This window comes from Pelobates fuscus, chromosome 5 (assembly GCF_036172605.1).
Source record: "Pelobates fuscus isolate aPelFus1 chromosome 5, aPelFus1.pri, whole genome shotgun sequence".
Taxonomy (NCBI): Eukaryota; Metazoa; Chordata; class Amphibia; order Anura; family Pelobatidae; genus Pelobates; species Pelobates fuscus.
Genome location: NC_086321.1, coordinates 202,413,642 through 202,436,049, shown reverse-complemented (window position 1 = coordinate 202,436,049; position 22,408 = coordinate 202,413,642). Strand labels below are relative to the sequence as shown.

The following is a 22,408-nucleotide window of genomic DNA, read 5'->3' as shown; positions in this document are numbered from 1 at the left end:
ATATCATATTATTTTGCTATTCTATTCATATTAATAGCAAAATAGTTTCAGTCGTTGGTGTTATTGTGTTCATTCTGTTTTTTCAGCATTTCAATTCTTCTGTTCAGCCTCTCGGCCCACTCATTTCGCAGCCTGCAGGTAACACAAAATATTCATACGTATCAGATATTATTTAATGAAACTGCTATAAAATATAGCAATATAACATTTAGTGTACAAATAATTACCAGTTGTATCCACAGGATGTCACAGAAAATTGATTATTTAAAATCAATGCTGACTTACATAGGAGAACTCGCTTACAGGAATGTACATTTTAAAGTGAACCTAGAAGAAAAACTACCCTATACATCTAATAAACATCTTCCATCTAATAAGCATAATATCCAGGGATATCATGCTGTGTGGTAAGAGCTTCTTGATCCAAGGAGAGATCTGACTGCCATCGTAAGATCTAGGAGGAATTTTTATTTTCTAGTTTGTGGCAAAATTAGAAAGCATTTTAAACTGTTTTTTTCTTCTTTTGGATCAACAGCAAAAACTGATATGAGAAAGGATGCGCTTGATGGATACAAGTACTTTTTCAGCCTATATAACTATGTAATGAAAAGACTCTAAGACTAAGCATGTGCCAGCAGAGCTAAAAATTGGGTATAAGATAAGCTAGTAAAGGTTCATAAGATTGCAACGTATTGTAAATTCATTCATGCGATTATATTCAAAAATGTAACTTTGTATCCAAGTATATTCACAGATCTGTGCTTAGCAACTAGATACTAAAGATGTGCCTTTTCTTAAGTTAACATTTTATGTAAGAGAACATGATGGCCTTGATTTAAAGGAACATTCTAGCCCCTTAAAGCACTTTAGCTTGCTCATGAAGCATTTGTCCTCATGAAGCATTTGAAAATTGGCATTTTGCTTTTTAACTTTTTACCAGTTTTATTAATTTTTCAAGCAAAGAAGGACAGGCAACAGAAAACAAATAAGGGGAAAAAATGGGACAAATAAGAGGGAGGAGATACTGAAAGTTTGGATGCATTTTAGGTAACCATGACACAGGAAGGATCTCTAACAGCCATCTGAGTAGTGGCCAGTGAAGTTATCACTAGGCTGTAATGTAAACACTGCATTTTCTCAGAAAAGACAGTGTTTACAGGAAAACGCCTCTGAAGGTAATGATTATACTCACCAAAACAAATTCAATAAGCTGTAGCTGTTCTGGTGACTATAGTGTCCCTTTAATCTTGTTAAACCCTCCTGGCTGTAAATCAGAAAATAGCTCTTGTTACTTGCGGGTTAATTAGCTATGTGTAGCTAAACTCAAGAGGCTGTCAACTGCCCAGAACACCTGCCTTGCAAAGACTTCTCATTGAGCTGCATTCGGAAGTCTGTGATTGGACAGCCACCGAAAGTCTGGGTAGGGTTAGAAGGGTATGACTTGCAAAGGTTCAGACAAAAGATCTGTATCTTTTGCAATTTATTTTTAGATTTACCCCCAATTAAAACAACGCATAATTAAATGCATGCATGTTTTCACAAGGGGTATATCTACAAAACAGTTTTTTTTTTTTTTTTTCTTTGGTTTTTTTTGGGCAGTGGAGTATCCCTTTATTATTTTTGGACACGCTTTTCAAATAATATAATGTTTTGTGATACACTTTTAAAGTGATTTGAAGGGTTACTACAGCCCTTTTTGCTATTCTTTTATTTAATTTATAATGGCCTCTTAAGCACTAGTCCACCTTATTTTAACAGAAAAAAAAAAAATTACCTTAGCTGAAGTCTAGCATGGGTGAAGTTCTACTTTTTTTTTTTTTTAAATATATATATTTTATTTATTTTTTCCTTTATATGCCTTACAGAAATAACATACAGTAAAAAGGAGAAGACAATATTGTACACTTAATTATTATCAAGTAAATTTCATATCAAAGAGGATTAAATTACATTCTTGCCTGCTCCATTTCCCTGATTCCCATCCCCCCGCTTGCCACTCCCAGATGTATATGCCTTTTAAGTAACTGTTTTATCTTTCTTCCTTAGCCCAAGTCATCATGCATCCCTGCACAAAGGCCTTTAAATTTTACTTGGCTCTACACACCCACCCACCTTGGTTCCTTCTAACTATATAACATGCTCTTGCAGCTGTTTGGAACCATAGCCAATCGCCTCCTGTTCCCTTCACATGCTATCAGCTGCTGCAGTTATACTATTAACTCTATCTGCTATCACATACAAATCACTCTGCTACCTCTTGTCTCATCTCCCCAGTTTAACCTTTAGATTGTAAGTTCATGGGCAGGGTCCTCTACCTGTTCCATCGGCCTGTTCTTATTGTGTTTGTCTTTTCCCAATTGTACAGCACTGCAGAACTTGTTGGTGCTTTATAAATGCCAGTATTAAATAAATAAATAAAAAATGAGAGTTTGTCAATCGGTTTGCTAAATTATACAATTCAGATTCTTATCATACAAGTAGTACATACTGCAATTAGATGATCTTAAAAGTAAGTTCTCCTGCATTTATTCTTCCATACGTTCAATCCTACTTGGTTCAAATATATATAACAAAATACATTACAAAAATCCTAACCCATTTGTAATTTAAACCTATTAAGAGAGGGAATAAATATCTATCAAAAATACTAGACTTATCCTTATTCTCTCCTCCCTCTCCATAAATTGAGACTAATTATAAATAAAGCGATATACCTTGCCTGTCGTGGCGAGCATCATTCCCATAGGGGACTAACCTTGAATGATTTTAAACCATGGTGCCCAAATTTTACAATATGAGGTTAAATTGTCATTCATAGCATAGAAATAATATTCCATTTTCCTTTGATACGAGATATGAGTAATAATCTGAGTCCAATCTCGAGGACTTAATTTTCGGCATTCTCTAGCTAAACATTTTTTTATTTCCATTAGAATATTAATTAACAAGTATCTAGAATCTTTATCTATCTTAAGCAGTTCCAAATGAAAAAGCCAGGAATTTGATTTTAGTGTAAACCCCTGCTGTAAAATATTTGAAATTAGTTTCTCTGTTTCGTGTTTGATTTTATGCAATATTGGGCATCCCACCATATGTGGAATAGAGTGCCCATAGACTGATTACACCTCCAGAATATATTGATAGTTGCTTTATCAAACTTACTTATACGGTAAGGATCCAGATAATTATTATTATTATGTTATTTATATAGCGCCATCAAATTCCGCAGTGCTTTACAATGGGTGGACAAACAGACATGTAGTTGTAACCAGACAAGTTGGACACACAGGAACACAGTTGAGGGTTGAGGGCCCTGCTCAATGAGCTTGCATGCTAGAGGGAGTGAGGTAAAATGACACAAAAGGTAAGGATAGTATTAGACTAGTGACAGTTGCAGAAGAGGAATCAGTCGGGAGCTATTAACAGTTTAAGTGATACGCTTTTATGAAGAAGTGGGTTTTTAACGATTTTTTGAAGGAGTGGAGACTGGGTGAGCATCTAATGGAGGAGGGAAGCGAGTTCCACAGGAACGGTGCAGCCCTTGAGAAATCTTGAAGGCGAGCATCAGAGGTGGGAGTACAGACAGAAGATAGACATAAGTCTTCAGCAGATCGTAAGGGCCTAGGCGAGACATACTTGTGTATAAGGGAGGATAGATAGGTGGGAGCAGCATTATGTAGAGATTTGAAAGCAAGAATCTGAATTTTAAATTGAGCTCTATATATTATAGGAAGCCAATGTAGGGACTGACAGAAAGGTGAGGCGTGGGTGGTGCGGGCGGACAGGAAGATGAGCCTCGCCCCCGCATTCATTATGGACTGTAATGATGCAAGTTGGGAGCACGTAAGACCACTGAGAAGCGGATTACAGTAGTCAAGGCGAGAAAGGGCAGTGCAATGGACCATCTATGACCAGATACCATCTATGTATCCATTTATAGAATGTTTCCTGTACATTCACTGAGTGTACCGATTTTGTAACATCCATCCAGGTTTTACACCAGGTCTGTAAAGGCAACTCAGTCTCAAAATCTCATTTCCACTTCCCAATATTGGTAATAGGAGCGAGATTCTGATTGTTTACTATTAGGTTTTTAAGTCTAGAGATTAGTTTATTCCCACATTGTTTCTTTATAAATTCATCTATAAAATTTGACTCAACAATAGGATTATTTTAAAAAAATAAATGTAATCCTCAAGTAGGGAAAAACATCCCGTCTCGAAAGGCTATATTCCTCTCTCAGCCGACTAAATGTTCAAATACCTATGTTTAACTGTATATCTGCAAGCAAAAAAAAAATTCTCAGTCCATCAAGTATATTCCAAATCTTGTATATTTAAAATAAGAGCTTTTAATGGAGTAGATGAATAAAAGGTAAAATCTCTGTCAGATGGATGTTGGCGTCTCCATATGTCGTACTACTTTTCAAGTCCTGTCCATTGTCAGGCCACATCACTGCGTCACTTTCCAAGGTCCAATCAAATTCTTCTCATAGAAAAACATTTGTTTGAATATATCTACAGGATTAGAGCTGGAAGGGATTGCAGGAGGGAAAAAGAGGAGATACAGGCTTCTCCTTGCAAGCACAAGCACAGCACTGCCTGCAAGGGTAGAAGCTGATTACTGTCGGCAGTGAGTAGTGCATGCTGGTAACAGATGCACGTTTAGACATAAGTAACATTAGGCATGCCTAAGTCATGGGTGGCAACTCGATACTAGCACGACTCTGTAGAGTGAAGTATAAAGAGAGCCTTTCAAGCTGAATTGCTGCATATTCATATTGCTTGCTCCATGTAGAGTGGTCATGGAGGTTTGGGTAACCTTTTATATTTTGAATAAATATTTAGTGTTTAGTGTTTTTAGTGTTTGATATATGATTTTTTTGAATACTTTGAAAATATTTTATAAGTTTATCCAAAATATTCATTCATTTAAAAAGCTTATTTAAAAATATTAAATCGAGTCTTATGTTTGAAAAGTAGAATTGGTCCTACCAGTATCCTTATACATTATAGATGAGATATGCACTAAAACGAGATACTATGATGTTTTTATTACTTCCCTAAATAATAACAATAATACATCCCCTTATTTTGTGTCAACATTATTTAACTTTTTTGTGTACATAATCTAATCACTATTTGTTTACATAGTTTTGTATTTTACGCTCTATAGGAATTATCAGATAGGACCACTATCACACACATATTTTTTCAAGCGTTTTTAGCATATTGTATTAGGTATATTTAAGATTCTCTGAGATTTACTCACTCAATTTGAGAGTTTGAGACTGAAGTTTAAAGGACCACTATAGTGTCAGGAAAACAAAGCGGTTTTCCTGACACTACAGCACCCTGAGGGGTTATAACTCCTTCAGCAGCTTACCTAATTCCGGCGCCGGGTTCCCTCTCCTCCTGGTGACCTCTCCTCCCCCGCCGACGTCAGCTCTCCTGTTCGACGTCAGTGGAGCTGAATGTGCATGCGCAGCAAGTGCCGCGCACGCATTCAAAGTGTCCATAGGAAAGCATTTCTCAATGCTTTCCTATGGACGCTCTGCGAGATGGATGTGAAATTTGCATCCAGCGTCGCAGATGCGCCTCTAGTGGCTGTCCGGAAGATAGCCACTAGAGGCTGGAGTAACACCAAATGTAAACATACATAAATTGCATCTGAAAGGTTAAACCTGAGGGACCTGGCACCCAGACCACTTCATTGCGCTGAAGTGGTCTGGGTGACTATTGTGTCCTGGGTGACTATTGTGTCCCTTTAAGTATTCTTTACTGCATCCTTCTCAGCTTTCTGTGAAGGACCTAGAGCCAAGGTTGTGAGCTTGCACAGCCAGGTGTTGCTTCTATAACACTGTTCATGGGCTATATTTATTTTTAAGCATGTCATTGGTATTAGCTTAAACAATATTTCCATGTTCTTTCAATGGAATAAAACTCCTGCTAAAGTGTATATCCCGTAAATCCTACTCAGCAGGATTTTTATTAAATATTTCCAGTTTTCAATAAAAATAATATGAAGGCAAGGACTGGTAGGCACATCTCACCTACATGTGGTCAGATCTCAATAGAGGAAGCTGCTACCTGGAGAGCTGTAAATTGTATAGCAAATATGTAATAGAGCCAATTTAAGTGATTTTGAAATATTTCTATAAATTCATTAAAGGCTTAAATCTAAATATATAAAATATATTCCAATAAAGATTAATTTTTTCTGAACATCTCCAATTGTCTTCTCAACAGGACACATAAACCACAAACATTTATTGAACCCAAACAGTTATGGGTTTCCAGGACATAGAGGCCAGGAATTTAATTAATGTTTGAATCTTATTTGTAATAATGTGAAGAGTCATTTTAAATTATTAGAGTAATGATAATCAATTTATACAGATATGTTAATCCTATTCTAAAACAGTGGAAAGAATAAAAATGTTGTGTCAAAATATAGCTTAATTAATTTGATCACTATACATAAAACTACTTAAAATAATTTAATAAAGATTTCAGAGATCAATGTAGATCAATCATCAATCTACATTTGTTCTGTAATAATTCAGGTCAAATGAGATGATGAACTTTAAGTTTATCATCAAATCATATCCACGCTGGCCCTAGATTCCCAGAAGGTCTACAACAGACTTATAGATTTCTTTTGTTATGAATTTCAATTCATTTGGATTTGGGATGATCTGGCGATCTCAAGAATTCCCAAATGTGATGCAGAAATGTAGCTGAATAGCTAACCCTACTAAATGCACAATGGAGTAGCAGGTTTGTTTTGATTCGTGAGTTTAAGTTCCATCTATGGTGCCTTAAAAACAAATGATTGATTGGAAAAAATGTGATTGATGGCTAGGGGAAAGTCTCTAAATGTAGATTGTATTCACAGATCAAGTGACAACTGAGGACATAGGGAATAAAAAGAGGAACAGCAAAAATATCTATATTTATATATTATAGAATTAAAAATATATAGTGTATTTATTTATATTACTGCTCTGCCTCTTTTTCTGTCTATTGGTTACTTTTTCTCACTTGTTCTGTGAATCAAAGGTCTGTAAAATATTTACTTAATATATTATGTAATATATATTTTGTAGTACACTGATTGGCCCATTTGTGTCCCCTTTTGGTTTGTCTTATAATCGTTTTCCTAAATCTTTTTTTTTTTATTAACAAAATGTGTATGAGCCATACTGAAATTCGGACATCCTTTAATTTTTTTACATTTTTTTTTTAGACAAAGTGGTTTGGCCGAAACACATTTTTTTTGTGTACAACATGATCAGCTGATAGTACGATGAAAGAAAAAAAAACTACTTAGTGGACTAATTTTACTTAATCTTTAAACTTGAATTCATGTATTAAAATTCATTGCTGATTTTTGGTTTAGGTAAATCTGGGAGTTACCATTTCAACCAAGAGTTACAATGCAGGAAAACTGTCACCCATTTTTATTGTTGCTTAAAACCCTGTTGACTAAAATAGAAAATTGCCCATCGAATCAAGAAATTCATCTAGGTTCTATTATCATATAAAATAGGCTTCTTTGCAGATGATTATGTCAAATCATGGTGATACCCGTTCCACATTTATTAAAGATTACATGAAAATATAGGTCACCATCTAATTACAAATGAAATGAGAACAAATGGAAATGGGTCTTTAAAACAGAAGGACAATGGTAGTGAAAGCTTAAAATGGTAGGAAAAAGATATAACCTAAAGATTCCTTCAGCCATCAAAGAGGTCAATTATTCCAATCAAATAATAACCTTTATGGATGAGGATGAAGTTAAGCTAAGTGATTGGAAACTGGAGATACCCAGGAGGGGAAGAATTAATCTAATTAAATAGAACATCAAACCACAACTGACCTATTAGGGTAAAATAAATTTTGGCCTTCCCATGAGTACGTATTGCAACACAAAACAGAGAAACTCAATATAAAAGGGCGCAAAAAATGTAATATACATTTGACACAAACGCACCCTACTCCAAGAGTGTGTGTGACATAGTTGTGGTGGTGCAAGGGTTAAAGTTCACTATTTGTCTGCACTAGACCAGAAATAATGATAAAAAATCCCACTTAACACCACCCACACTTATTATTATTATTATTACTATTATTATTGCGATTTATATAGCGCCAACAGATTCTGTAGCGTTTTACAATATTATTAGAGGGGGGTTTGACTATAAATAGGACAATTACAAGAAAACTTACAGAAACGATAGGTTGAAGAGGGCCCTGCTCAAACGAGCTTAAAGTCTATAGGAGGTGGGGTATAAAACACATTAGGACAGGGAAACAAAGTCAAATTAGGTGGGGGTGGCGCAGAGCTGAAGGAGAGAGTACAGTGCTGCCCTATAGGAGAGAGCAAGAGGCAGGTATTTGAGGTAGAGGTTAGTCTGGGAGGCCATAGGCTTTCCTAAAGAAATGAGTTTTAAGGCACTTCTTAAATGATTGAAGACTAGGGGAGAGTCTGATGGCGGTAGGCAGGCTATTCCCTAGGACGGGAGCCGCCTGCAAAAAGTCCTGCAAGCATGAGTTGACCGTAAGAAGGTCACGGGCAGAGCGGAGAGACCGAGAAGGGGCATACATATGGATCTGTGAGGAGATATAAGAGGGGCTAAGATTATTCAGTGCTTTATAGGTATGGGTTAGCACTTTGAATTGACTCCTATAGGATGCAGGAAGCCAATGTAAGGACTGACAAAGGGGTGAGGTGTGAGAGGACTGACAAGAGAGGAAAATCAGTCTGGCGGCAGCATTCATTACAGACTGTAGCGGGGCAATACGGCTATTGGGAAGACCAATTAGGAGAGAGTTACAATAGTCCATGCGAGTGATTACTACATGGACAAGCTCTTTAGTAGCATCTTGTGTAAGAAAGGGGCGGATGCGGGCAATGTTTTTGAGGTGGAATTGGCATGATTTGACAACAGACCGGATGTGAGGCTCAAAGGTGAGGCCAGAATCAAAAGTAACACCAAGACAACGTGTTTGTAAGGATAGGCTGATATGGGTACCACCAATCTGAAGGGAGAGCGAGAGAGGAGGATTAATATAACCATAAAAATATAAATATTATTTTTTTAACGCTGCCCACCAAACCCACCAAACACAACTTAGCACAATATCTATACAATTGCACTAATTAGTCTCTTCAGGTAACGGGATTCTTAACCAGACAAAGGCAGAATGCATACAAAAAATTGATGATAAACAAATAATTTACACCAACAACAGATAAAAAAAACCAAAAGGGATAAAATAACAGAAGTCCTAATCACTCAGGTTTTCAAAGTAAAACTTCTGCCCACGGTGTCTCTGGCAAGGAAGATGGTGACTTACTCAAAATAAATTTTGGCCCCAAGCAAGTACAATATACATTTCATTATCATTAGATATATACCCTGTGGATTACCAAGCCTGACCCAAAGGTGGAGATAAGGCATACCTATGGAGACAATAAGTGACCACCCCCTTGTGTTTCAGACCAACATCAATCCAAATAGAAACTTTTTTTCTACTATCTCATATTTTGTACTTGCCACAGAAATAATAATTGCATCTATGAATGTGTTACCCTTTTTACATTCCATAGATATGTCACACTTCTTACTTGTTACCCATTGTAGCAGACATCACAATCCCACCCAACTGCATAAGTTACACAACTCACGTTTAGGCTTGATTAGAAGACGGTGCTTGTTCCATTCTAAATATAATAAAAATGAGGCTTAATTAGTAATATGTGGGTAAGTATTAATGTTTCTTTTGGATATGATACTGGAACACAACGCTAATGGCCATTAACATATCAAAGGACCCCCTATCTAAGAGGGAATCTAGACATATGACAAATTAGAGAGTTAGTTTATATTTAAACCAGACTTCCAGGCCACTTATGTGTGATTTCTCACACCTTACAGAGTAGCTATTTTGTAATCCTGGCTTCAAAGAGGAATTTAGGTTGTAAACCTTCTGCCCCTTCTGGAATTGACAATACCACCTCTACCAAGCAGCCAATTCATCAATGCACTACACAAATTACAATAAATTACAATATTCCATAGTGCAACAATGAATTATGCACTCTTGCTGTGACAACATTCATGCTAATTATTAAGGAATCCTGTAGATACATTTGCCTTAGTTAGTTAGACACTGGACAGACAATTGCAAATGCTGTTGATTGTCCAATGCTCTACTGGAGTGCCTGAGCTACAAGATAATTAAACAACCAATCAAAAATAATTGTGATGGTGTGAAGCAAGCTACCAGGAAACTTAAAAGAGCTGCAGCATTTTCATAAGATCAGAAACACCTTATATAGGTATTATAACTTCATTACATGTGAAAATGTTTCTGCACGTGAATTATTTAGAATGTATTCAAATGTAATATTACTCGTAATAGAAAATTCTTATTTGAATCACTTTGCACTTTATTCATTAACCACTGAATTGTAATGAACTAAATAACTGTCTGTCTGTATCTATCTCTGTCTATCTATCTATCTATTTTTTGTCTAAGAAGCAAGATAGTTTTGCATTATATGTTCTGATGTATTTTTTTTTCACTTCATTGCATGTGCAGCTGTTGCACATGCTGAATCCACATTTTGTCTTGCATTTGCTATGCCAGCTATGCTTTACCTTCAACTACTGTGACCGTGAATTTTAAATTCACTTTGAATTCTCACTTTAGTGAATAACCCTGCAAATGTTCATCAATGTATGTCATTTTCTAGTTCTCATCAGATCCTAAGTAAAATATGCAGTTCTACATGTGACGACCCACTTTAACCATTATAACCCACAAATATTGTGGTGACAATCCAGCTTTCTGTTCCTTTTATCTCACTTCACATTTGTTTTTGCACGGATATTTGTTTTGTGAGGGATGCTGCAGATATTCATGGGAGGGTGAGTTTAGTAATGGCGGGGTTACCTTAGGGTCAGTTCATGGGAGCATAGCGGGCTCTTAACGCTTTTTAAGCTGAGTTTATTTTTAGAGGTAGGATACAGCCTTCTTTTGTAAATGTTTATAGATAGCGACCTTGAAATCGGCTCAGTTCCAGGTTAGATGTATTAAGGCTTATTCATTAAATTGTTGGCCACGTTACAAGGATTAGATTGCAACTTTTTTTCAGGTGGTTACATTGTTACTATCATACCACTGTTGCAAGTTTGTTAGTCCTGTTATATCCATCTTTATTCTATGTAGATAAGCATGCCCTTTGGGGGACTCCTGTTGTAGTACAAAGGGGATTTCTGGCTCTGTTTAGTGGTATTATTGATATATATAGTATTTCTTGGACAACTAAGTCCACTTTAGCTCAAAGCTCTTTGTTCCCCCATATATGGTTTATTGAGCTTGCTTTCTAATTTTGTAATCTTTCTGCCTTCACACCCACTACTTCCAGCCAGCTCCTATTAGCCCATCATTACCCTTCTCACCCCCTATATCTGCTGAGCCATTTGGCTCTTTTTATGGGCTTTTATGTTATTTTGTTATCTGTATTACTTATGTCCTCCTGTTTAACAATTCTAATAAAAATTGTGTTATTATCTAAAATTAGAAGGGACCTTTTGTGCCCTCTGGACTTCAAGTGCACTGGACAATTATGTGTATAGTTATATTTGATTCTCTAGAGTTATCCCCTTTTAGGTTCCCTTCACACACCAATAGTTCCTTTTCGGGACACTTTTTTTTTTGGTCGACAATCCAAATTTACCATGTCTGATGTTTCGTTGGATTTCTCCCCTTTTCAGTATCTCCATGTATGTCCTGTATTTCCTAACTTTAAGTACTTGTTCTCTTCTTTAAAGTCCCCTAATTTAATTTACATACCTTTCATACCTCAGTTTCAGTTAATCATTATCTCTCTCCAACCCTCCATTATTCCTTCCCAGCCCACCTATTCATATTTCCCTAATAATCCCCCCTAGCCCACAATACCTCTCTAAATCAAAATTATCTTTTCTGTGTTCCCAATTACCCCACCCCCACCCAATATCTCTCCCATCCTTCTAATCATCTCTTACCAATGTCCCCATTATTGCACTAAGCCACTAATTATCTCTGTACCTCTACCTCCTGTTAAGCCCTCAGCACTGCCTACGGTACAACCTAACCTCATGAGACTGATGTAAGTATAGTGAAAAAGAGGCAGGGACTGCTGTCAGCCATGCACAGGAAGAAGTGCTGACAACTCAAGTAAACTAGAGGACTAACAAGTAGGTAGTCAGAGTAGCTAAAGATGGGTTGTCCTCTTAGTTGTCAGTTGTGGAAGTCCATGAACTCTCCAGCCAGCAACCTACCTCCATTTAGGCTGTGACCTGAATTAATAAGATCCATGGACCACATGTGTCCGGCAGGCTTTTTATTTGACATCCTTGACATAGAGGGCTACTATGGGTCTTCTACAGAATGAGAGTGTTAAGGTAATTGCCTCTTTTGCCATGTGGTAAAGAAGATAGCCCTGATTGTAATTTGAAGTCAGAATATGAATATCAGCACCAGCACAGTACAAGTACTTGGTTCTTTGTTTAGAGATTTTCAGCAGCTATATTAAAATATCACCCGTCAAGATATATTATGTGTTAACATAATTACCAAGGTAAGCAATCCTCTTGTTTCCAATGAAACAGCAAAGTGAACTTGATGTGTAAAATATCACATTTACATTATGTTTTATCTTTTTTTTGTAGATAATTTCTACTTTGCTGTTTACACTTAGAAATGCTTGCACATCCATCCACTCTCAACACCCAATTATACAAAAATTGGATGGCGGAAGTTAAAATAACAACAGTTGATATTTTTTTCATTTTCAAAATAATTTTCAGAACTGCTTTCTGTACCTTTTGCATTCACTTTAGACTGTCATATCCAACACATACTCACAGGTAATTGGTGTCTTAATTAAATATGACATAGTGGAGTGGAAATTGCCAATTCTCTCCACAGGCATGAAAACAATAGCTCACCCACATGGTAAATTATATTTTGACACAGACAAAGGCTTCAGAGCCTTATAAAACATTGTTTTTCCTCTCAGATAATTTTATATTTTAATGTGGTTTTTTATATAATTCTTTGAAAGCCAGATGGAAATGGTTCCTTCCTTCTCTTTCAGACAAATATTTTGGCAAAAACATATCAATATATCACATCTTGGAAAATTATAAAATTATTATCGTAGATTAAACATATACTACTCAGACAAGCTGGTTTGTTTGTTTGTTTGTTGTTAATTGTTTCTGTTCTCTTCTCGTCTCTTTTTCTGACTAGCAACAACTGTTGCTATATTTTTAGAAGCTTCTATTTCCATTTGATGAAGTTAAAATGTCAATTAGGACAAATTGCATGGTTTCCAAACTTTGTTGAATATTAAATTAATTAAAATTATTTTCTTATTCATTTGGTATGCCTGCCTACAAATATTATGAGAATGTTTACTTGCTCTTGTAGAAAACATAGCTGTACATGGTAACACCACTGCTTGGTGTTTTGATGACATCATAAGCTTTTAGGATGTTAAAAAAACTGGTAGAATTTTGTTTCTTTTGAACCACTTTGTCAGATTTTACTTTTTCTTTCTTTGATTAGCTAGTAATTTGGTCCCAATATAAATTCAAAAAGCCAAAGCAACTTGGAATAAGAGACTATGACTGTGTTAACTAGCAAAAATGGCTACAATATACCCTGGCCTAATGGCTAGACAATATCAGCCATTTTTGCAATGTCAATTATGAGATTTGAAAAGTAGATTTTTTCTATTTGGATAAAAACAAAAAAACTAAATAGGAAATGAGAGTTAAAAAAAAAGAGCTGACAAACTGTAGGCAGGGTTCCTTGTGTAGTAAACTGCAACCACACACTTTGTATATTACTGTGAGAGGAAGTTTGCAATTTCGAAAGCACACACAGTGGCACAGAAGCACACTGCAAATCAGATCAATCTCATACTAGAAATAAAAGAAATCACTGAATGGAAGTAGATGTAAGTAGCGTTGGTAGAGGTAGTTAGGTAAAATGAACTTTTTCCCAGATTTTTTTTTCTGTTTTATTTATGATGATGAGTGTGACTGTTCCTATTGTACCTATATGGCGAGGATGCATTATCTTCACTATATCCTCTCCTCTCCCTAAAGGTGGTGGTAGCAGTATTGGAGGAGGTAGCATTGGTGGTAGGTTGTGACAACTGAGCAGAATCAGATACAGCATGAGTGAACTTGCAGCCTGCTCTCATAGTTTATTTTTGTGCTTCTTCAGTACCAAATACTGGCCTGTGTTATCTTTGCAGATATTGCTTCATACTGATAATAGTAAGATGAACCTCCACTTGCCCCCTGTTAATTTCCTTGCACTTTGCAATTTTCTTTCTTAGAGACATTTAAGATGATCTCACAGTTTGCTTTGTTGACTCGACACAGTAAACTCAACCCTTTGCCTTCTGTTTGCTGAACATGCAGGTGGATTTGCATCAGTGGAAGTTGTTGCAACATAGGCCTGTACACTAGCACTTGGTTGATTCATGTTGATAGAAATGGCTATGTTTCTGTTAATGGTATTGGTAGTGCTGGCACTGGTAACATTGACAGAGGTCGAGATACTTCTGCCAGTGATAGCAGCTAATATCGCAACTGTCTGTTGGATGAAAGATTCTACAAAAGATACAGATGGACTTGTAAATAGTGGAGAAGATGCAAGGGGCATATGCATACTCACTGCTGGAGAAAATACCGGACTGTTGCCTGTCCCTCCACACTCTAGCACCTGGAGTGTGGAGGGACATGGCATTACTGCTGATAGTGGATTGGGGGAGCAGGATGCCTTTCTCTACCCTTCCTCAATTACAGCTTAGAATTAGTATGTGACATTAGAGATGTCACGAACGGTTCGCTGGCGAATAGTTCCTGGCGAACATAGCTTGTTCGCGTTCGCCACGGACGGCAAACATATGCGATGTTCGGTCCGCTCCCTATTCATCATCATTGAGTAAACTTTGACCCTGTACCTCACAGTCAGCAGACACATTCCAGCCAATCAGCAGCAGACCCTCCCTCCCGGCCCCTCCCACCTCCTGGACAGCATCCATTTTAGATTCATTCGGAAACTGCATTTTTTTTATTTTTTTTGTATTATTTTTTTAGACAGAAGTGCATTATATTTGAGCATGCTAGGCTGAACGTGCGTATATCATGGCTAGTTGCACTGAGGGTATGAGTATATAGCAGTACATGAAAGATGGCTGTCATGTTTAGGGTGTAGCTTGCACGTTATCAACTGTGTATTTATATCAGCAGCTCCACCACTAGTTATAAATCAAGTGTGAGTCACCCCATGAGATGAGACTAGTGAATAACATAATACATGAACGGTTAAGGTAAAGGCATGTAAGGAACTACGACAATAAACTCTTTAGGAGGTGAAATAATGACATGTTTAAATGCTTGCTACTTTACGATTAGTTAATGTGCAGAGAGCAGTTCATGTGATCAAAGGCATGGTGTGGAGGATCGGCTATAGTGGGACATGCTTGGCAGGCTGCTGTTTACTGCTTGTGCTCATCCGATCCCTTCCGGGTGCCAGGTGCAGACCCTGGGAGCCCCTGATACCCGGAACAACAAAGGCAAGTCTCTGGCTGAGTGTCGGGTTCGTGGCTTGAGGTGGTGGAAGCTTGTTTTGTCGGGTGGTCGGATCTGTCCCGGTGGTGCTTCACGTCCGGTGCGGGATTGTGGTGGCTTAAGGTGGAGGCGAGTGCTTGACGTGGGGCAGGCTCTGCATTTCTGTTTGTGCCACCGGTCCCGTCTTCGACGCCTTTTGCGGTGGTGGATTTTAATGGGGACTGCGTCGCTTAGCTGTGGTGGAGCTTGTTGGGGCTGTGGTGGAGCTTGTTGGGGCTTCCTGCTTGTTATTTGCTTCCAAAATTGATTAAAGAGTCTGTTCAGCTTAGACTCAACATCCTGCCATGCTTTGCTGGTACCAGGAGGACACGCAGCTGCCGCCATATTGGGAGAGTCGCAGATGAGTATGTCAGCCTGGGCGGCTGTGCTCTGTGCATTCATTAGCTACAGACAGCCTCTCAGGGGTGGACCGGGATAACCCCCACCGGTCCGAGGGGGGGGGATAACGGAGCTCCTGTCGGGAAGTAGCTGCTCCTGGGCATCCCAGGACCGCCTCTCCCGCCCGGTGAGCACTAGGCCACACTTGCCATGCGGAGGTAAGTAAGACTCTGTCGAGTTGCTGACCGCTATTAAGCATGTCGGATTGGTCAGGTAGGAGCAACATTGCTGGGTCATCCCCTGCTGGGGTGAAATTCACTTGTTGATAGCTTAAAGTGAGATATTGAGGGAGCTCACACGAAGTGTGTCTTTCCTCCATGACAGCTAGGCCCCGCCCCCCGGAATCTGCATTCTTAGTGAGAGGAGGGACAATGTAGCTGCTGCTGATTTAATAGGGAAATCGATAGCTAGGCTAGTGTATTCAGTGTCCACTACAGTCCTGAAGGACTCATCTGATCTCTGCTGTAAGGACAGCACCCCAAAAAGCCCTTTTTAGGGCTAGAACATCAGTCTGCTTTTTTTTTTTTATGTGTAATCTAATTGCAGTTTCCTGCCTGCCAGCGTGTGTGTCAGGCTCACAACGTATACTATGCCCACTTGCCCAGTGCCACCACTCATATCTGGTGTCACAATAGCTTGCATTTAAAAAAAAACAAACTTTTTTGACTGTAATATAATAGCAGTCAGTTTCCTTCACACGTGTGCGTTTCAGGGCCTGCCAGGGCACAGTGTCACACCAGTGCAACTCATATCTGGTGTAACAGTAGTGTACATTTAAAAAAAAAATACAATTTTGACTGTAATAGATTGAATAGCAGTTAGTTGTCTGCAAGCGTATGTGTCAGGCCTACAGCGTCTACTCTGCCAACTTCTGACAGTGCACAGTGCCACTCATATCTGTTGTCACAGTAGCTTGCGCGCATAGTACCACTAATCGAAAAAAAAATGACAAACAGAGGCAGGCCACCCCGCAGGGGCCTTCGTGGTCGTGGTGCTGTGATTCCCTTTGGCCCTAGAATAATGCCCAGTGTTCAGAGGCCACGTACCCTGAACTCGAAACGTTCTGAGGACATAGTTGACTGGCTAACACAGGACACCAAATCTTCTACTGCTTCCGCTCGGAACCTTGACGCACCATCCTCCTCCAGCTTAGCTTCGGGCACCTCTCAAGTTACCACTCACCCGCCTGCCGCCACCACCAACACTAGCACCACAGCCACTTCACTTGATCTGTCAGAGGAGTTATTTACACATCAGTTGGAAGAAATGAGTGATGCACAACCATTATTGCCAGAGGATGTAGATAACAGGGATATGTCTCAGTCAGGCAACATTACACACGTACGGTGTGATGATGATGTTGTACCCGCTGCTGCTTCCTTTGCTGAGTTGTCAGATACAAGTGAAGCGGTTGATGATGGCGATGCGTCCGTGGATGTCACGTGGGTGCCCGCTAGAAGAGAAGAAAAACAGGGGGAAAGTTCAGATTGGGAGACAGAGAGGAGGAGGAGACGAGTTGGAAGCAGGGGGAGGTCATCGCAAGGAGCTAGTGGCACAGTCAGACAGCATGCATCGGCACCCGGGGTTAGCCAGACAGCACGCCAATCAACGCATTCTGTTGCCACCACCTGAATGCCGTCATTGCAGAGTTCAGCAGTGTGGCATTTTTTTGTGTGTCTGCCTCTGACAACAGCGATGCCATTTGCAACCTTTGCCAAAAGAAACTGAGTAGTAGGAAGTCCAAAACCCACCTAGGTACAACTGCTTTGCGAAGGCACATGATCACTCATCACAAACACCTATGGGATCAACACATACAAGCAGCACACAAACTCAAAGCCGCCATCCTCCTCCTGATCCAGCATCTTCAGCCATGTCAACCACTGCTGTCCTCCTTGCCCCCTCTCAACCATCCGCCACTCCGTCTCTCGCCTTGAGCAGTTCCTGCTCATCTGCCCACAGTCAGGTGTCTGTCAAGGACATGTTTGAGCGTAAGAAGCCAATGTCACAAAGTCACCCCCTTGCCCGGCATCTGACAGCTGGCTTGTCTGAACTCTTAGCCCGCCAGATTTTACCATACAAGCTGGTGGAGTCTGAGGCGTTCCAAAAATTTTTAGCTATTGGGACACCGCAGTGGAAGGTACCCGGACGAAATTTCTTTGCACAAAAGGCAATCCCCAACCTGTACTCAATTGTGCAAAAGGAAGTAATGGCATGTCTGGCACACAGTGTTGGGGCAAGGGTCCATCTGACCACTGAAACCTGGTCTGCAAAGCCTTCAATGACATCAGTGAGGACAAGGAACGGGACATGGCTAGCTTGGTATCCAACCTTGTGTAAATGGGGAGTTTGCGGTTGTGCAAATGGACTGTTTGCGGTTGTTTGCGGAGCGTTAAACGGGGAGTTTGGTCTGTCACTGTAAAGCGGGCATAACCCTTACACTACCTGATCGATACAACATCATACCTGATGTTTTAAAGCACGTTATTCCAAACACTTTAGGAATGTTAGGTGATTTATGCCCTTTATGGATTAAAACCAGACTCTGCATCAACTATGTAATTTTCCTTGAGAGTTTTGCCATGGATCCCCCTCCGGCATGCCACAGTCCAGGTGTTAGTCCCCTTGAAACAACTTTTCCATCACTATTGTGGCCAGAAAGAGTCACTGTGGGTTTTAAAATTTGCCTGCCTATTGAAGTCTATGGTGGTTCACCCGGTTCGCCCGTTCGCGAACATTTGCGGAAATTCGCGTTCGCCATTCGTGAACGGAAAATTTTATGTTCGCGACATCTCTATGTGACATTGAAGATGTTGGGTTTCTTTTTGTTATTACAATAAATTAGGAATATGAATAAGTGTGCATTATGTAGACTAACAACTTTATTCTGCAAAAATACATTTTGTATTTCAAAATCAGCTAATGCTTGGTGGATTTATTGCTGCAATGTTATTTTGTTTGACATTACGAAACACTGAACAGTGCTCACACATATGCACAGCACACACATCACTAAACATAATGAGAAAAAAAATAGTATTATCTTTATTAAAACAGTTAACAAAAATGTTTTTAACAATTGTATACTGGTAAGCTAGGAGCAATGACAAAATGACCATATCCTATATCCTACTAAATAGCTGCCAGATCGATACCGCAGAAAGCTAACCTAGTCTGACACTAGAATCAATGACCCAGGTTAGGAAAGATAAACTTTTTTTTTTTTCTTTGTTACTTAACACCACACTCCCAAAAGGATAATTTTCTTTCTAGTTAACAAGAAAAAGAAAAAAAAATATTAACAACTGTATTTTGGTAAATAAGTCTCACACAAGGATCAATGGCAAAATGACTGCCACTCAAAGTAATTTCAAGTGCTCTTGACAATACCTACTATCTGAATAGCACAGGAAGCTAAACCTAGTTTCACATAAGAATCAATGACTTAGGCTATCTCCTATTCCCACATAGACACAGCAGGAGTAAACACAGGATCATTGCTTGTCTGTTCCCTCAGTTGCTGTAGTCAATGTGTCTTGAAGAATCCTGCTTGGAAGTATAGTTGTTTTATTTTTCTTCTCCTCCATTTATCAGTAATCACTTGAAAAATGTTGTGAAAAAGATTAATGTAATAGCTGTCCCCTAACCATCAATCATTTTTTTGCTACCTCTAGATTGGACAGGAGATTTTGTCCACATGATTGGGCAGATCTCTCATCCATCATGGGAAAGTAACCTGCGTAATATAAAAAAAACAGCCTTTTCTCCTTTTCAATTTTTTTTTCTGGTGCCAGAAACAGCACTTTGAATCAAACATGTTTGGACTTGCACAAGTCTGTTCCCCTGACATTCTGCTGATTGGAATTTTGGCCAATCACTCAATTGGCCCAAATTTGGTTGTATAGCCGGAAACAATACCCCATGTCTAAAACAAGGGCTTCCAGATTTGTGGCTGTATTAGAGTTCTGGTCTTGGCCTCGAGCAATGGATTTGGAAATGGATCTCCTCCAAAAAGAGGATTTCATTTTCTTTAATATTTTGGAGTAGTATATCATATTGAGAGAAATTGACAGGGGAATATGTGTATGAGAACAAATTATTGCTCTGGCTACCTGAATGATTTACTGTTGGCAGTTTAAATCACTTCTTTATTGACAAAAAGAGAGTTATTTGTACATTCCATGTTACAATCCATTGATATCTAAGATTATTCTAGATTTCCTTTCTTTTCAGCAACATAGACAATTTTATTTAAGTTAAATGGGAAAAAATGTTTTTTAGCTTCATAGTTTTTCCATCTTTACTTTTTAATTAACTAACCTTAGCAAAATCTTTTTTGATTTTTATAAGTGCCATCTAGCGACCAGAAACAAAAGCAGATTGACATTTGTTCATGAATGTCATGTGAATGTCATGCAGTATGAATAGTACGAGCTTAACAGCAGCCCTGTTTTCTAAAATTAGCTAGTTAATTTTTACAAATGACATATACAGGGTTTTTCACTAAAGTGAGAATTTAAGGTGAATTCATAGTCAATTTCCAATTTAAGATTAAAATAGCCAAGCTGAATTAATTCTCTTAGTCACATATGCTTTCCATTCAGCTACTGTGGACTTAAATTTTAAATTCATTTTGAATGCGCCTTGAAATCTCACTTTACTAATTAACCCTGTAAGAGGGACCCAGACTTACCTTTGCAAAGCACTCTTTTGCTGTCTTGCTGCCTCATTTTGACGTTCTTCTGTCTGTCTTTTAATTCTCTCTTCCCACATGTTTTTCAGTTCACAAGTTTCCAGAGCATATATTTCCACACGTATATATTGATTGTTCATTCTCTGTAAAAAATAAATAAGTAAATAAATAAGTAGATGCACTCATTGGTTGGTCCACAGAGTAATTAAATAATTGTAGCCTGTAATTTCAGGAGAATTCAAACTCTGTAGTTCATCTCTGATTTTACTAGATAATGGACTTTAACCCCTTAAGGACACATGACATGTGTGACATGTCATGATTCCCTTTTATTCCAGAAGTTTGGTCCTTAAGGGGTTAAGCTTCTGTGTTTACAATATTTCTTTCAATAAATACATATCTGAATTTTAATACAAAAACCAGATCCTGCGCTCAAACTCACACTACACTTGGGTGGCAATGACCATAGTACACATCAGCCCCAATACATACAGTAAAAATCTAAGAAAAAAAGTTACCTGTGCTCTTCCCAAATCCCTATATATATTTAAGCAAATGGAGGTTATTTAGTTGCTCCAATGGCCATGAGAGTTTAGCCCACCTGCCAAGTCAAGGCAATCCTCTCAAGTGGGTCCTACACTGACTTTTCACCTTGCTTCCTTGAAAAACATTGGTTGGGCGGCAGCACTGTTATATAGCTTTGTGATACAAAAGTGAATACAAATACAAAAAAACAGGCCAAACTGGCTCAAACTCCCATTACACTTGGGTAGCAGCAACGACCGCAGTACACATCAGCCCCAATACATGAAGTAAAAACCATTGTAATCTTTGCTGCCACTCAAGTATAGTGGGAGTTTGACCTGTTTATTTGTATTTGTATTCACTTTTGTATCACACAGCTATGTTACAATGCCCAACCCATGTTTTCCTCATTAAGGGTTAATAAGCATGTAGGGGTTTATAAAAAATACCCTTCTCATTCTCATTAGAGATATTTTTGCCAGAAACTCAAGGACCTGTTTTTTGTGTTTGTATTCACTTTTGTATCACATAGCTATGTTACAATGCTGCCACGCAACCCGTGTTTTCCTTATTAAGGGTTGATAAGCATGTAGGGGTTTATAAAAAAAAATACCCCTCTCAGTCTCATTAGAGATGTTTTTGCCAGAAGCTCAAGGAAGCAAGGTGAAAAGTCAGTGTAGGACCTACCTGAGATGTTTGCCTTGACGTGGCAGGTGGGCTAAACTCTCATGGCCATTGGAGCAACGAAATAACTTCCATTTGTTTAAATATGCATAGAGATTTGGGAAGAGCGTAGGTAACGTTTTTCTTTGGTTTTTACATATCTGAATTGTGTCTGTAGTTTTTCCTCAGAAGTATTGTAACAGTTCAATTATGGATTGAACAAGTATATTTTCTGTAAATGAAAAAATATGCATTTCACAGATAGCACGATATGGAGTAACAAAATAAGTTTGGGAATATAAAGAACATTTCTGAGTTATTATATTTTATGCACAACTTTTATTTACAATTTAGCTCATACATTAGAAAATCATTCTGTTATTTTCTAGCACATCTCTGGTCTGACCTCTTGGTTCAGGGGATCTATTTCCCAGAGC

At 38.5% G+C, this 22,408-nt stretch overlaps 1 protein-coding gene across 1 annotated transcript; it reads right to left on the bottom strand.

The window, feature by feature from the left end:
* On the bottom strand, nucleotides 1-20,923 carry LOC134612744 (protein FAM240B-like). The gene is made up of 2 exons (XM_063457178.1): nucleotides 20,784-20,923; nucleotides 1-132 (listed from the first exon to the last, which is right to left on the bottom strand). Exons 1-2 carry the CDS (start codon nucleotides 20,921-20,923, stop codon nucleotides 48-50), a joined length of 225 nt encoding a protein of 74 aa, XP_063313248.1. The 3' UTR covers nucleotides 1-47.
* Nucleotides 20,924-22,408: the final 1,485 nt, after the last annotated feature.

Bases quoted from the DNA above. Each gene is read 5' to 3' on its own strand.
- LOC134612744 (XM_063457178.1), bottom strand. From the start codon at position 20,923: ATGAACAATCAATATATACGTGTGGAAATATATGCTCTGGAAACTTGT. The intron at 133-20,783 runs GTAAGTCTGGGT...TGTTACCTGCAG, and splicing joins CAAAAGAGTGCTTTGCAAAG to GCTGCGAAATGAGTGGGCCG.